Consider the following 16,680-nt stretch of genomic DNA (forward strand, 5'->3'; position numbering starts at 1 on the left):
GGAAGTTTATGAACACAGAAGCTACCTTCTACTGAGTCAGACCACTGGCCAACATTGCTCAGTATTATCTACACTGACTGGCAGTAGTTCTCCAAGGTTTCAGGCAGTCTTTCCCGTCTTGGATTCCAGGGGTTGAACCTTCTTCATGGAGAGCAGATGCTCTACCACAGAGCTATGTCCCCCTCCCCCATTTACTTTGTCTCACTGAGAACACCAGTCTGTCCAGTTACTACTACCAGCCCTTATATCTGGATGGGATTACTTTTTGAGTGGTGGGGATAGGGAAAGGCAGCTGTGAGACAAAGTGTACCCCCTGAGATTGTATAAAGGCTCTCTTCAATTTTCAAATCAGTATGTTCTATAGTTGTAGCAATATACTAGCTCCTTTTTAATTAGGAAGTATTTAAAAAGACAGTGAAATGTTTGATTTAAATAAGCTTTTTTCCTTTGTCATGATTTAAACTTCCTTGATTTTAAATCAGTCCACCCTCCCTGTATATAAAGGAGTCTACTCTGTGGCTGGAAAACATGAAAATGCCTTCAGGCTCAAAAGAGAGGATATTACCCTGTTAAAATTGCCACCCGTTCTGACAGAAATCCTGTGTCAATCTTTTCCTGGCATGAAGATGCAACAGTGCTTGAAAAAGTTAACTTGTTCTAGTTGTGCATGTGTTAAGGCGAGTTTGCCCTACCTGGAAAAATGCTGGGAATCTTATCTCAACACCAGTTTGAGAAGCCTCCCACGATGCATATATACTTGGATTAATTCAGCATAATTGACATGCTGACAACATCATTTGTAGCATTTTTGGACCCAAATAGTTTATTTCCTTATAGGAAATAAATACGTAAATGGGTCCTGACAATAGCAAATTTGTTATGTAATATTCGTTAAGTAATGAGACAAAATTTGGTTCACTGAATTAAACTATGTGTTACAACCATTTTTTTAAAGAACAAGCTCTAAATGAGTGTTGGCTTTATCCCCAGATACAATTACATTATCAGGTGATGAACGGGAATTTGGCAGGCTGCATGTGAGGCTTTGGTATGCACCTTCTGTAGAACAGATCTGGATTACAGTCTTGGAAGTAAGTCTAACAAGATCTGAGGAATTGAATCTTGAACTGGTGATGTGTGGGATATCAGGCCCAGGTTAATCTAATGTACCACCCTAAACTCTGCCCAGAGGCTGAAACTGTAGGACTAACCAGGGAAGTTTCCTTTCTCTCCAAAGCTGGAATGGGTCAGATGGCACACTCTGACTCCTATAGAAGCTTCCAAGTTAGGCTTGTTCACTGATCTGAACAACTGGGAGACCAGCTATTGCTGAATACAAGCCACCAACATCTTCTTCCTCTGTCTGTACTTCACCATGTCCTCAAATGCACAGTAGCAGATCTGACCTAGGAGTGGTGCATCTGATTCCCATTCCTCTCCCTACAACACACACAGTGGAAAAGACTAGTAAAGTACATACAATAGATCCTTCATTTGCTATAAAGGGACTCGGTTGCTTTAACTGTTTAAGTGTATTTCCCCCCACCCCTCCTCATCCCAACTATAGTGACACTCCCATGCCATAATAATATTATTTTCAATATCTAATTCTATTTTGTGGCACACTTTTTGTTCTTACACTTCAGTTTGTAACACACTTTGCATTCTGCATAATTGGTGTGTTATATTAAAACAAAACTGAACTCAACACCAAAATTGTTCTTTAATCTAGTTAGGCTTTAGGGTGCGGGGACTATAATTTTTGAAGTTACCTTGTACTGAGTCAGAGAATTGATCCATCTAGCCTACTAATGTTGACTCCGATTGGTAGTGGCTCTCCAGGGTCACAGGCAATGGTCTTTCCCAGCCTTGATACCCAAGGTGCATTTCCATTTTTATCTGGAAATGTCAAGGATTGAACCTAGAGTCTCGCAGGTGCTCTACCATTGACTTATGGCTTCTGTGTTTGTTTGTTTGTTTACATTTGTATTCTGCTCTTCCTCCAAGGAGCCCAGAGCAGTGTACTACATACTTAAATTTCTCCTCACAACAACCCTGTGAAGTAGGTTAGGCTGAGAGAGAAGTGATTGGCCCAGAGTCACCCAGCAAGTCTCATGGCTGAATGGGGATTTGAACTCGGGTCTCCCCGGTCCTAGTCCAGCACTCTAACCACTACATCACGCTGGCTCTAATAGTATATGCCCTATTGGGGGAGGTAATAACTTGGCTTTTTTCTTATTGAATTATGCTAACAAATATTCTGTAACAGTTTCATATATTGTTGTGATACATGAATTTATTGTTGATTAGTTAAGTCCCTTTTGTGGTCTCACTTGGTGGAGCGTAGATGATGCTTTCCTGTACCAGCAACTTGGAGATACTATTAACGTAGCCAGCAACCATTGTCCCTGCTCCCAGCTGATGATCCTAGTTGGCAACTGTCAGGATGCGGTGTTACCTGGTCTCCTTCTCAACCCCATGGGATCCCATGGGGAGTGCTACGTTCATCTTTTGGGGCTTTCTCCTTCCCCCAGCGAGGGTGCTTGCAGGGCAGATCTGGGTCTTTCAGGGCCAAATGTAGCTGGGCAAGTGTGGCAGCGAGAGCTGCCCAATGCAACCACACTGGGACCACATGGTCAGGGGAACCAGGAAGCCAGAAAGGAGACCTGGGAGGGAGCGGGGCTAAGAGTGGGATGTGAGCCCTGTCAGCTCTGCACCGAATCATTTCAAGCTGAGGCAGCTAGTGATGAGGGCTGCTCTTGGGAAAAGGGGCCAGAGTTCTCCTGGAGAGGGACCTGGCCAGCAGCAGCAAGCCAGGAGGAGGACTAGGGTGATTGAACAACCCCCTCCCCTGGACTATTCTGAGGCTGACCTCAGCTGTCAATAACTGGGGCCTGAGTTGGAAAAGGGAATGGAGCAACACCCTTTCTTCACAGAAGGTGATGGCAACATTGACTTTCAAGTTTACATGAGCTTTTACGAGGTCAGAGAGTAACATTCTCTAAGTCTTTGAAGACAATACTGAGCTAGATAGACCAATGGTCTGACTCAGTATATGGCAGCTTCCTATGTTCCTAAACAAGGGGGTTGTAATAAAAGTAATTATTAATGGAGTATGAAATTGAACAAGAGGGCCAAGCAAGCAAAAGGTTTGGGTGCCAATAAGATAAATTCATTCTCTGTTTTCAACTTTACAGTGTAAAGATCTGAGCTGGTCTTCTAGCTGTGGAGAAAACCCTCACATTTCTATCAAGGGAATCCTTACATTGCCCAAGCCAGTGCAATTCAGATGTTTGGCCAAAGAAGCTTCCAGTGTAAGTGACACCAAAAATGCTAAAATATTTTTCCATTTGTGAATTAGCTTGATTTATTTTTGTAACGCAGGAACACAGGAGAAACAATAAGTAAGGAAGGTTCTGTTCCAGACCGTACAGGAAGAAGTCTCTTTTTCAGAGAACAAAGTGAGTCTTCCAATTATCAGGGGAGATGCAGCCTTAGTCATCTCACCTGTAAGTCTTGTTTGGGTCAGGAGGCTGAGTGACAACTTGTCCTATTGGTGCAGTAGGAGACTGCCTGCCTCATTGTTTCTGGCATTTCTTAGTGCTAGGGATCTGTGGAGCAGCTATATCGAATAATAGCATATTAGAAGTGGGTGGGACTTTAGAGGACTTCTTGTGCAGACCCTTGATCAGTGCAGGAAACTGCTACAGCATCTCTGACAAATGGCTCTCGAGCCTTTATCTGAAAATCTCCAGCAAAGGAGAGCCCAGCACTGAATGAGGCAGAACAATTGCTGAACAGCTCTTACAGTTAGGAGCTGCTTCTTCCTAATATCTAGCCTGTTTTCTTGTAATTTCCACCCATTACTTCTAGTCTTGCCCTGGGGAGTAACAGAGAGCAAGTCTGCCCCTTCTATGTGACAGCCCTTCACATATTTGAAGAAGACTATCCTATCCTCCCTTTGTCATCTCTGCTCTAGGCTAAACATACCCAGCTCCATCAGCTGCTCATTATAGGACTAGGTTTCCAGACCCTCTCCATTTTGTTGCTCTCCTCTGAACCTGTTTCATTTTATCAACATATAAGAACAGAGGTACGAGTCTGGGCCATTCAGGTAGTGATAATGTACTGCCTCTTACAAATAGGATGTTGCTTCTACCTCCAGAGCAAAAGGGAGTGGGAGGCAGAAGGCTTTAAAGGAGGACTAGGTTGTGAACAAGTGGGGTATGCAGAACCAGGTTCGACCTGATCTGAGCCAGTTTGTCCAGTTTAAATGTGAACTGGACGGGGGGGGGGGAGGCGGCCAGTCCAGGTTTGAACCAGACTGGGCCTGGTCCGATACGGACCCATTCAAGAGGCTTTGCTTGTAAGAGGGAAACCATAAGGATTCCCCTGTACAAGCAAAGGGGAATACTTCCTCTAAAGGGGCAACCAGGGGGGTGGCGAGAGGGCACCTTACTGGCTGCAGCAGTGGTGGATCTTCTCAGCTCTGCCAGTGGGCCCCCCCCCCCCCGTGACGCAGGCCAGAGGCAGCCCAGTTCTGGCCTCTGAGTGGAACTGGGCTACCACCACTCCACACTGCTACAGAGGAGCACCAGTAGGGTTTAGAGGAGCCACCGGCGCTGGTAAGGTGCCTTCTTGCTGCCCTTAGAACCCCTTTAGCGGAAGGATGCCCCTTTGCTTGTAAAGGTGAATCCTCACCAGATTCTCCTTTACAAGCCAATTCCCTAGATCTGGTTCAACCTGGTTCAACCAAATGGACCACCAGCCAGTTCAACTGATCTGTCTTGAGGACTCGTGGTTCAGTTCAAATTTGGTTCAAACTGAACCACAAAAAGCAGTACTGTGCACATCCCTAGTGAACACTAGCAGCAAGGTTATTTCCTGCAAAAGGCTGCCACCTTTACATTTGTGCGAGGTGTCTCCCATCTGCTTTTGAACCAGTTGTAGTGGAAGAATGGCCTGAAGGATAACCTCTGAGGGAATTAACTGGAAAGGCTTTGTTTATGTTTAAAGTGGCATTGGCCTTAATGTTGTTAGTGTTGCAGATGTGTGTGTTAGGATTAGATTTAACTTTTTGATTGATCTGTTCTGTAATTATTACCTTTTCTTTATAGGACACTGAATTCATGGAAACCTTTGTTTTTGCTATCAAACTGCAACTCCTACAGACTGCAAGACTAGTGTTCAAAGTACAAACTCAAATTCCCAGGAAGAAAACAATAGGAGAATGTGCCCTGCCTCTGAGAGAGCTTAGCTCACAAGAGACTGACTATTGGTTGATGATAGCACCTCCTTCCAAAACTTCAGTAAGTTGAAGTGTATTAGAAAACCATGGAAGTGGTCTGGAACTAATATTACTTGGGGTTTGACTCAACGGCACACTTTACCTTTACTTCTGAGTACTGATTAGAATTCTGGAATGAATCCTTTATAAATACTACATAAACAACTGCCAGAATCCTAAAAACACCACAAAAGAATCGCATTATGCTGTAGTGCCTGCTGCCTATTTCCCGATAACCTCCAGAGGAAGTAATGCTAAACACTTGATAGCCTAAACTTTAAACCCACTGGCTGTATGCCTGTGCTGTAATAGTAGACGTTACATTCTGAGGCTGTACCACAGAGCATGTTTTGACCCTCCTTCATTGATCTTGTAGTGTGTGTAATCCTAGGTGAGTTAAAATGTAAGAGGGTGGTTAATTCTAGGGAAATGTTTGTTTCCGGCAGTATGAAGCCATCTATCTATCTATCTATCTATCTATCTATCTATCTATCTATCTATCTATCTATCTATCTATCTATCTATTTTATTATCTTCTTTATATATATTTCTCTATGGCATACCCGTCACTAATCTCATATGTGGCAGCTCTTGCAAGAGTTCGTGAGCAGTTGCCGACTAGCAACGGGGTCGGGTGGAAATAAACTACTGGCCAGGAGAATGGCTGAGCCTTCAGGGAGGAGAAGCATTGGTCAGGGTGGGTGGCCACTGGGCAGAGAGAAGTGGCAGCCTCCTGGCCGGCTGCTGGGCAAGGAGAAGAAGTGGCGGCCAGGCCAGCCAACCGCCAGGCAGAGAGGAGAAGTGGCAGCCAGGCCAGCCGGCCGCTGGCGGGTGGGGGAGAACAGAATTGGGCTGAAGGGGGGAGAGAATGAAATGAAGAGGGGTGGAGAGATGGAGAACTAGGGATGCAGATGCTCTGCACCAGGTCTGCTAGTTTTATTTTTTACATTTATATCTCGCTCTTCCTCCAAAGAGCTCAGAGCAGTGTACATGCTTATTTTTATCCTCCCAACATCCTTGTGAGGTAGATTAAGCTGAGAGATACATGACTGGCCCAGAGTCACCCATTGAGTTTCATGGTTGAATGGGGATTCAGACTTGGGTCTTCCCAGTCCTAGTCTCTTAACCACTATGCTATGCTGGCTCCCTTTTTGAATTTGACATAATACTGTATACCCAATTGCCCTGCTAATTGCTAATCACCCCTGCTAAGTGGGCAAAGAGGCACCTTTTAAAGTGGTGGCTCCTTTATATTTATCAGAGGGAGAGAAATTGACCTTTTTCACCCCCATAGTGTTACTTTCAGAGCCTTTGCTGGTGTTCCTTTGTGTTTCTTTTTAGATTGTGAGCCCTTTTGTAACAGGGAGCCATTACCTCATTCCTTTTGCTATGTAAGCCTCTTTGAGAACTACTTTTGTTGAAAAAGATCAGTGATGGGGCCTTTTCAGTGGAAGCGCCTATACCTTGCAATTCCCTGCCCCTTGTGGTTTGGTAGGCCTCCAGTTTGTTGTCTTCTGCAGGCAAGACTCTGCTGGGCTGTCGATCTAGCATTTTTAATTTGAAATATGTGTAGTCTTGGACCCCTGCTAACTGGGCAAAGAGGCACTTTTTTTCATGTGATGATTATCTTTAACAGGGGGAGAGTAACTGGCCCTATCCACCCCCAGCACAGTATCTCCAGTGATTGTTGCTGGTGTCTATCTTATGTTTCTTTTTAGATTGTGAGCCCTTTGGGGACAGGGATCCATCTCATTTATTTATTATTTCTATATGTAAACTGCTTTGGAAACTTGTGTTGAAAAGCGGTATATACATTTTTTTTGTTTTGTTTTTTCTGGTCTGTTATATATATTTTCGGTTGTGATGGGTTTTAAGTGGCTGGTTATGGTTGTTATATAGTAAATAGCAACTTAAAACTATTTTTTACTGTATACCACCCTGAGTTCTGTTTTTTTGGATGAAAGGTGGTATATACATTTGTTTTTTTATTGCTCATTTTTTATACTGTCTTCCATAATTTATTTATCATATTTTTATACTGTCTGATATGCATATCTGTAGGCAGTATACAAAATTTTAAATATTTAAAGTCACACATTAAAACACATGACAATAAAAACAATATAATAAAATTATTAAAACAAGTTTCTAAAATTATTAAAATTCTAACAAAGCCTGCGAGAAGGCTTTTAAGGGTCTTGAGGTTATTCCTGAAAATAAACAGAGAAGGAGATGCTCTTATTTCAGCAGGAAGCTTATTCCAAAACCATAATGCATATCAAGGCAGTTTACAAAAGTTAAAATACAATAAAATTCCATAAAAGTTGCATCTAAAACCTTAAAAACATTAAAATATAATAAATGCTCTGCTCAAATTTCAGAAAATGTCAATAAATACCACGATCCTGAAATATAGCTGTTGGATTGCAATAAATTATTCTGAGATCCTTTTTTTCAACAGGAAATAATTCCTAATGGATTATAGATTCCCAGTAGTCTCTCTAAATTCTTGTCTTGTATCCTTTTTTAAAATTCCTTAAAATGTTGTGCTCTGAAGCAAAACTTGAGGGAGCAATCTTGAGTAATTGTAGTCAACACCAGCTGGTTGCTAAGCATTATAGGAAAACACTATGAAGTTTACTAACTTATGGCCAACACTAGATCTGAAACTGATACAGCAGCAATTGACGAAGGGCAAAAACCCAAACAAACCCTAACTTAAAAGCTGTGCTTTTGAATTTGAACTCGATACAGAAGCCCCTTGCTTGACAACTAAAAATAAGGATGTATTGCATGTAGTGGCTTATTGAATAGACATGCCTGGGGAATGGGTGTAGAGATGTGTTTGATTCACCAGATGGTTGATGGATTTTAATTATGGAGCCTTGCCAATGTATGCTTTCTCATAAGGAAGCCCTATGTGACCTTGCTTACTATGTTATTTTTGTGACTAAGCTGGCATTCTTTGCATGTCAAAATAGAAAGTAACTGATAAAATCATATCTGTTCTCTTAGCACTAGTATATAAACCCTTTTTGTTTCTGATTTGTGAAACCTGGCTCAGATGCAAAAGCAACATGTCTTGCTCTCTCATTCTCTGTTTAGGTGTGCCCCACAGAACTGAAAATAGGAACCTGTTTTCAAGCAGTAAACAGCCGGATCCAGCTGCAAATTCTTGAAGCCCAGAACCTCCCACGTTCATCCAGACCTCTGTCTTCAAGTAGGTGTTGCAGTCCTCTTGGATTTCCTTTTCTGGTATAGTTTGGTTGGTAGAGTAGATATTCAGTTTGGCCATTCTCAGCATTCCACATAACTTGTACTATGGAATGCTAGTTTAAGGGTTATTTTTGTTGCCAAAGTTTGTTCCAGTAGATGTCCTTCTGGATTAAGTTTTTTATTTGGCGTGAAGGCAAATGCTTTTTAAAAATGTCTTAGTCACTGTATCATTATACTAACATGTCAAAATATTATTTACACTATACTGTAACTGAATAAGCATTGATCTGCTTGTGCTTTTGGAACATTAAGGGGCTCCACACACGATCAGTTTTTAGAGCCTTAAGGGTTTCTGCAGGGAGAGCGGGCTTAACCCACTCTCCCCACAGATGAGCAGTAGCTCACTGCTGGGTGGCCAAACTCCAAGGGTTGGGGAAAGGGGAACGCTGCCATGTAGTGCCCCAGGAATGCACCACGTGAGTGCACAGTGCAATCCTGGGGTCCTCCCACCCTGAGTGTGCCTGACACACTATTACAAAAACAAGGTTAATGGTAGGGGTGTGCACCGGACCGCGGACCTGCGGCTCGGCACTGGGGTGGGGGGGTCCATTAAGGGCGGGGGGGGGCTTTACTCACCCCTCCCGCGCTTTGCTGCTTCGGCGCCATAATTACTTTAAAAAATGCGCCGCAGTATCATTTGCCGCTCCGGGGCTCCTTCTTGACTGCAAAATCGGGCGGCAGGATACTTCCCTGCCGCCCCCAAAGCCCCCTCAAGCCATTTGAGCGCTTTAAATCTCGCCCCGGACCGAGTGCTAAAGCGCTCGGGCGGGCGGCGGGGAGATGTCCGTCCGGCCGCCCGCCCCCTTCCCTGCCTTCTGCGAAGTGCAGGGAGCCTTCTGCGCGCGCGTGCGCAGAAGCACTGCGTGCGCGCGCGCAGAAGGCTCCCTGCACTTCGCAGAAGGCAGGGAAGGGGGCGGGCGGCCGGACGGACATCTCCCCGCCGCCCGCCCGAGCGCTTTAGCACTCGGTCCGGGGCGAGATTTAAAGCGCTCAAATGGCTTGAGGGGGCTTTGGGGGCGGCAGGGAAGTATCCTGCCGCCCGATTTTGCAGTCAAGAAGGAGCCCCGGAGCGGCAAATGATACTGCGGCGCATTTTTTAAAGTAATTATGGCGCCGAAGCAGCAAAGCGCGGGAGGGGTGAGTAAAGCCCCCCCCCGCCCTTAATGGACCCCCCCACCCTAACCCTCCCGAACTAAAACCACCCCTTGTCCGGACCGGTTCGGAGGCCAGTAGAATGGCCTCCGAACCGATCCGTGCACACTACTAGTTAATGGAGTGCTTGCTCCATTAACCTCATTTAGGGGGAGGGGTATTTAGGTGGCGTAGCCACCGTTGAACCACCAGGCTTGCCCATGAGCCTGGTGGTTCTCATGATCAATGGAAACCAGGCTGGGCTCCCTTAGACTGGTCTCTATCGATCATGAGAATAGCCCTTAAGTGTAAATAATAAGGAAAACAAGTGTTCTATTTTTGCAGCCTCTCTCTTACTCTCTCAAATAAGCATACATATATTTGAAGGGTGGTAATTCTGGTCACCTAGTTAATGTCTGCAAACAGGAAGATCTGACTGACATTTTTGATTTTATGACAGTGAAATTTGTAGGGCTTAGATCTGGTAGAATGATGAAACCACTCAATAGAGGGGGAAGCTGAATTCTTGAGCAGGAAAGAAATCATATTTCCCCAGAAAACTGTGGCTTCTGGAAAAGGTTTAGCCGCTATTCTGATGAGATTCCTAAGTGTCTGTCTTAACTTTTTTCCTTAAAAGTGAATCCCATTCATTTCAAAGGGAAACAATAATAAAATGCTGCACTTCCTTGTGTACCTATGTAATGAAATTAGACCCCTTCCCAACCTGATACTGGGATGGGGTCTGACTCCACTGTGATGAACCCAGTGGGTGTAATATATCTTTGTGTACATAAATTGTTTTTTTACCACCCTGCATCCCTACAATAATTTCTGCCCATCACAATGAAAGACATGTTGCTAGTTTTAATGAACATTAGCATATTTTCTTGCACATTTAAACTACATGTGTCAGTGTTTTAAATATACAATTTTTCCTGCATTTACCATTTGTCATTTTTCTTTGCTAGATTTTTTTGTGAAGGCTGCAATGTTTAGCACTGAAGGGTTGGTTGATAAGAAGAAGACACGGCTACTAAAGCCCACGAATGGTCAAGTGAAATGGGGAGAAACTATGATTTTTCCAGTGAGCCAGAATGAGCATGGGATTAACTTTCTCATTAAACTCTACAGCAGGAGCTCAGTGAGAAGGAAACACTTTCTGGGACAGGTTAGTTCTTCTCTCTACCCCTCAAACTGAAAGCTCTAACCTTAATCTTGAGATTAAAAAGTCAGGTCAACTTTGGTTATGGTTTTTTAAATAAAAAGGATGCCTTCTGTTTTAGTGAAAGCATGTGATTTCTAAAAATTCATTGAACTTCAGCTTCAATATGCATCTTTTGAGCAAGTAAACAATACTGCATCCCTGGAAGATGCTTGTTTACACTAATTGAACCTAGCTTGGGATATCTGACTCCAATAGAATGGAGGGCTAAATAAGAATAGCCCTGCTGGATCAGGCCCAAGGCCCATCTAGTCCAGCATCCTGCATGTTGGATGCCGCTGGGAAGTCCACAGGCAAGAGCTGAGGGCATGCCTGCTGATACTCCCCTGCAACTGGTATTTAGAGACACCCTGCCTCTGAGGCTGGAGGTGGCCTACAGCCCTCAGATTAGTAGCCGTTGATAGACTTCTCCTCCACGAATTTATCCAAACGTGTCTTAAAGCCATCCAGGTTGTTGGCTGTCACCACATCTTGTGGCAGAGGATTCCAAAAGTTGCTTATGCGTTGTGTGAAAAAGTACTTCCTTTTGTTGGTCCTAAATTTCCTGGAAATCAGTTTGCCAATTAGTAAGTATGCTGAGTACACACCCATAATATTTCCACAGAAAGTCTCCAGTTAGTTTAAACATCCATTGTGCTACTCTCCCATATCTCTCCTGCCAAAACTCCAGTGCTTGCCAAAACTGCCTTGAGATTGTTTTAATGAAAGGCGGTATACAAATTCCCTGGGCTATGATAATGCCAGAGTGATCCTTAAGCAGCATGTTATCGATATGGGACACCAAATAGATTTAGGTCAGGCATCAAGCTACAGGTGGTTTGGAGCAGTTAAGCCCTTGCAAAAGCCAGCTGACTATCTGTACAATCTGACACATCCAACCTACAGAAGAGCCCTGACACTAGCCCGGGTGGATGTGTTGCCCTCTGTAGTATTAGAGGGTAGATTTAGGAGGATTCCTTTTTTGGAGAGATTATGTCCTTTTGGGAATGGCGATGTTGAAACAGTAGGCCATGTGCTTTTGTATTGCTTATTTTATCATGTTCTGTATCTTAGATTTATTGCTCCTCTTGTTTTTAGATATTTAAATAATTCTGATGAATTTAAACGCGCTTATTTCTTTCTGATACATATACCAATGTCTCTCATCTGGTGGCCAAATTCTGTACAGCTGTGATTAAGACGCGCACATGGTGTGTCAGAGATGGTTAATACAAGCTCTTAATTTGTTTTGTTTTATCTTATTGCATTTTATATTTTATGTAATAGTTCTTAATTGTATATCTTATGTGTATGTATTTATATATTCATGCACTGATATCAGTGTTCACTTCTGGGGAATCTTTTATCTGGATTTGAACTGTGTGTTGATTTATGATCATAATAAACTGATCAATTGGTATACAAATTTAACAATAAATAAAACCCCTTCACCAGCACCATTGCTGACCTCTCTGCCTGGGTCCTGGGCATCTCATTGCTCTTCTCTATCTAAGCCCCATTCCTACATATTTCTACTTGTCACCCCCAATCCTCCTATTCATCAAAACAACTTCCCTGCACCCAGCCTTTCCAGCTCAAACATTCATGTCATCCAAGTTTATTTCCCCACTGGCTTTCTGTGCTCCATATTCCATCCCCAATCTACTCTGGATATAAATGCTGGCAAACCTGAGTTTTTGCACTGCCTTTCCCTCCACTCTCTTATATTCACTGCACTCCTTGACTCTTGTGTCGCTACTTGGACTGGAGGGAAGGGTGGAAGAAGAATGCCTAGTGCTGTGGCAAGCAGCCATTAGTAAATGAACTCCTCTGCTCTGCTAAGGCAGCAGTTTTCTAGCCTTCAATATGGTCCACTCATTTGTGTGGAATGTAGCAGTGGTGCTGTGTCTGCACTGAGAATCCCAAAAGGATCTGATAAGGCCCTCAGACCTAGATTATTATTCTTGGCCTAAAATGCTTGACCAGAAGGACCTGACAAGATTCTGCCAATTTAAGATTTCTAAACAAAGAAGCAAGTCTTCGCACATGCACTCTCTGATGGAGTCTTCTGTTCTATGCCTTTTTAAAATATGCCCCATATTCTTATATAAAGGCTCTCTATTTATGGTGTGGTCATTGCAGTTGTGGACAACTGCAATGCACAACATTGAAGTTGTGTAATCTCAGGGCTTACTTTGCTATTTTTTCTCCAATTATGTAGGTCAAAATTGTATTTTAAAGTATTGCTTCCTGATTGTAGGGTAAGACTCCTGGAGTGAGAAAAAATATTCCTTGTAAGAAGGGCGGATTTGGTCCTTTACACACACATTAGTAAAACACTGGTTGGTCTGATTTTCAAGCCAGATGGCAGAATCAATAAGAAATTATAGCTCCTTTGTTAGCCTAAGGGACATGTTTTTGGGTGGTGTGGGTAGCTGTGGAAGGAGGAGGAAATTGTGTTTGCTCCTCATGTGCTGGCACAGCCTTATTCTGGAGCGCAACACTGATGAAACAGTACTTCATGAGTCAGGATGTTGGCATATAAATCTTACTTAGAAATATTAAAAATAAAAATATAAAACCAGACAATATATCTATTTAAAAATCAAACAGACATGAAAAATCACCAGCAGCAAGATTGAGTTTAAAAGAACACCAAGTTTAGACTGCCTAAGAATCCTTTTAGCATTCTTTCTGTTCCTTATCGTACTCTGCATTGATGTACACATCTGTTTATACAAGTGATCAAGGTAAATGTTAGGTAAATTTGGGTAACTTGGTTAAAAATGTTGGAGATAGCTTTCAGTGTGATCTTGGTAATGCTTCCCTGCATTTTTCTTCTGCTGCAGGTCTGGCTAAGCAGTGACAGCAACAGCAGTGAGGCTGCCGATCAGTGGAAAGACACTATTGTTAATCCAGAGAAAGTTGTCATTAAGTGGCATGACATCACTGCAGCATGATAATACTATGGACAGTGCTTTTGATAGTACTGATGTGGACTTGAGCAAAAAAACTTCTACACTTATTTAAAATGAAGAGCCACCAAATAAAACACAAGGAAAACAAATGCCTGCATGAACTGCGTATAGTGCTGCATCTGGGGAAGAAAATAAAAGGTAGGGAATGGTAGCATTGTCCATGGAAGCCAGCTAAATACTTTGGGTTTTTTCTTTCATAAGGATTACATAGAAAACTGTTGTATATTTATGCTCCTCTTAGAAGAAAAACTAAGGCAGTGTTCTCTCAAAGGTCTACAAAATGATTTGGAAGACTTTCCTTCAGGAAGATTTCTCCCTCTTATCAGTTGAAAGCTTTGTCTTGACAACCATCTTGTTGCTCAGACTATTCCATGGACATTGTTATAGAGTTAAACAAGAGGCATAAGGCAGGATGAGAGTAGGATTTAGTGTTTACTGTTAAAAATATCTTGGCTAAAATAAACTTTTTGAAAGAAGTTTGAAGAATGCTTGCTTGTCATCATGAATGTTGGACTTTGTGAGGGAGGGCTGAAGCGTGTCAAAAGAGGACTCTTGCTACACTCAAAGTATAACAATCTTCAAAGTCAAACTCCTAAGTTGTGTTTTATGTACACTTGCTTTGTGCCTAAGACTCACCTCACTATGGTGAGCAAATCAGTGGACAAACAGCAAACTAAACTTTTGCTTGGATGAAACAGGAAAAGAACTTCAGAGAAACCCAAGAGGAGAGAGTATGTACTCAGCACTGTGCACTTAAGAAACACTGTTAGTTTGATCCTGGTTTCTTTTAACCAAACAGTGTTAGAACAAACACAGTTCCCTGAGTTTGTACATAATGTGGAACTGTGGTTTTGTTCCAAAGTAAAAGCATGAGATTTCACTCTCCTCTCTTGTGCAGGAACACGAGGGGAGGAAGAGAGGAAGCAGTGGAGCCTGTGGCTTTCAGTGGCTTGTTTCCATCACACCAAATCATGATAGCATTACACTGGGCTATTTAAAATTCTGTCATCTCATTTGGGTAATATCTATTCAGAGTTCCTATAATTTGGAAGAGAAACACTCACTTTTTTCTGCTTCATAGTCTTCATGCTTTATCTGCTTCTATTTGATGTTCCCTCTTTCTGCTGTTTTTTGTCCTTGCTGTAGTACTTTTAAAAATCAATTGCAAATGCTCTGGCTATCTATAGTTTTTCAAAGGACAGTGTACCTACTCATTTGAAACTTATTTTTGCTTACTGTGCTACAGGTGGATGGTGACAAAAAAATTTAAGATGATATTTTGTTGCTGTAGGTGGGAGTTCTGTGCTTTTTGGCTTTATAATAAAACAAAGTGTGTTTTCATGGTGTAGTCAGGACATCTGGTACAGTGTAAATGTGATGATCTGGATTGTGATCCGTTGTAACCATAAGGAATGGGTTCTGCGCCTGCGCAGGGACCTCGTGAGCTGATTGATTAGCCCCTCTTGACGCCCTCCTGCCTGCACGTGCTGTGCTGTGTCCGTTAAGACTGGCGGTTGGGGCATCTCCTCCTCAGTTTCTCTTTGACCGCCTTAGTGATCACACCTCGTTGCTGTTGCTCCTCGGATACTATTTGAGGGACCGCCTGCTCCCAAGGGTTGCTGCCCGCTTGACGAGGACATCTGAGGGGGCCCTGCTCCGGGTGCCGACAATGAGAGAGGCCCGGCTGTCGTGCACTCGGGACAGGGCCTTCTCTGTTGCTGCCCCCAGACTCTGGAATGCTCTCCCAGTGGTCATTCGCTCCTCGGACTCCATCATGGCTTTTAGAAAGCTTGTAAAGACTTGGCTTTTTACCCAGGCTTTTACATAATGGTTTTTACTGCTGCTTCTGGGTGTTTTTATTTCTTGTATTGTTTTATGCCTGTTTTTATATGTTTTTATACTCTTAGCATGTTGTTTTTATTGTGTTTTTATTGTATGTTTTTAACTTTTGTAAACCGCCTTGGGGCTATATTTTAACGAAAGGCGGTATAAAAATGCAAAAATAAATAAATAAATAAATACTACTTTGAACTCTTGGTTTTGACTTTGGATTTGGACTAGATTACGTTTTTTCTCTAAGCGGACAAGTTTGAATGAAAGATTGTTTGCTTTTACAATTTGACTTTGGAACTGATATTGGACTGTGTTTACATACTGGACTATCTGATTTGGTGAAGGATTGCTGCCTTCGTTGGCTGGCAGTCGGACAATGGAAGTGAAAAAAAACCTTTAAAAGATGTGTAAAATGCCGAGTCAAACTACTTTCTACGGACTACCACTAAGCTTGTTTGATGTGCATGGGAGAAGAGCACAATACAGCGATTTGTAAGGTCTGTTGCTCCTTCTCTAAACAAACAAGGCAGAATAGAGCGTTACGCCTCCGGGCGGCTCTATATGATAAGGTGCTCCGCCCGCCTATGCCTCGGCTCCCCTTCAATGTCGGGTGCCTGACCGGCATCAAGCGTTTTGGGCTCCTCAGAGTCAAGTAACCGCAGAACTGTAAGACAGCAGTCTAAAACCGCGTTACCAAGTGCTGCAGAGACTACAGAGGTAGTTTTCAAAAAGCCCAAGGACGTTTCAAAAAAGGGAAAACACAGAGATCGGGAACTCCAGCCAAAGAGAAATTCTAAGGGCTTGGAGGCGCCAAACTTAAAGGTGCACTGTACCCCTTCCCCTGTATCAGCACAGGCCTTTGAAGGCGACTCGGATGAGTCTGCCTTGGCTTCCGTTTTGACTAAGACATCGACAGCTCTGATTCCAAGATCGGCGTCAACATCGATGGCTCAGCTACCTCTCTCAACATCGAC

At 43.0% G+C, this 16,680-nt stretch overlaps 1 protein-coding gene across 5 annotated transcripts in view; it reads left to right on the top strand.

Annotated features, from left to right (window-relative positions):
• The window catches only part of TC2N (tandem C2 domains, nuclear), a 76,574-nt gene extending 60,663 nt beyond the window's left edge, over positions 1–15,911 (top strand). For all 5 annotated transcript variants that reach the window (XM_053248045.1, XM_053248060.1, XM_053248038.1 and 2 more), the window contains exons 7-12: positions 991–1,091; positions 3,198–3,314; positions 5,118–5,309; positions 8,393–8,507; positions 10,663–10,862; positions 13,745–15,911. In XM_053248045.1, coding sequence (XP_053104020.1) covers positions 991–1,091; positions 3,198–3,314; positions 5,118–5,309; positions 8,393–8,507; positions 10,663–10,862; positions 13,745–13,855 — 836 coding nt within the window. In that variant the 3' untranslated portion in view covers positions 13,856–15,911. The remainder of the gene's footprint in view (positions 1–990; positions 1,092–3,197; positions 3,315–5,117; positions 5,310–8,392; positions 8,508–10,662; positions 10,863–13,744) is intronic.
• Positions 15,912–16,680: the final 769 nt, after the last annotated feature.

The sequence above is a fragment of the Hemicordylus capensis genome, chromosome 1 (assembly GCF_027244095.1).
Source record: "Hemicordylus capensis ecotype Gifberg chromosome 1, rHemCap1.1.pri, whole genome shotgun sequence".
Lineage (NCBI taxonomy): Eukaryota > Metazoa > Chordata > Lepidosauria > Squamata > Cordylidae > Hemicordylus > Hemicordylus capensis.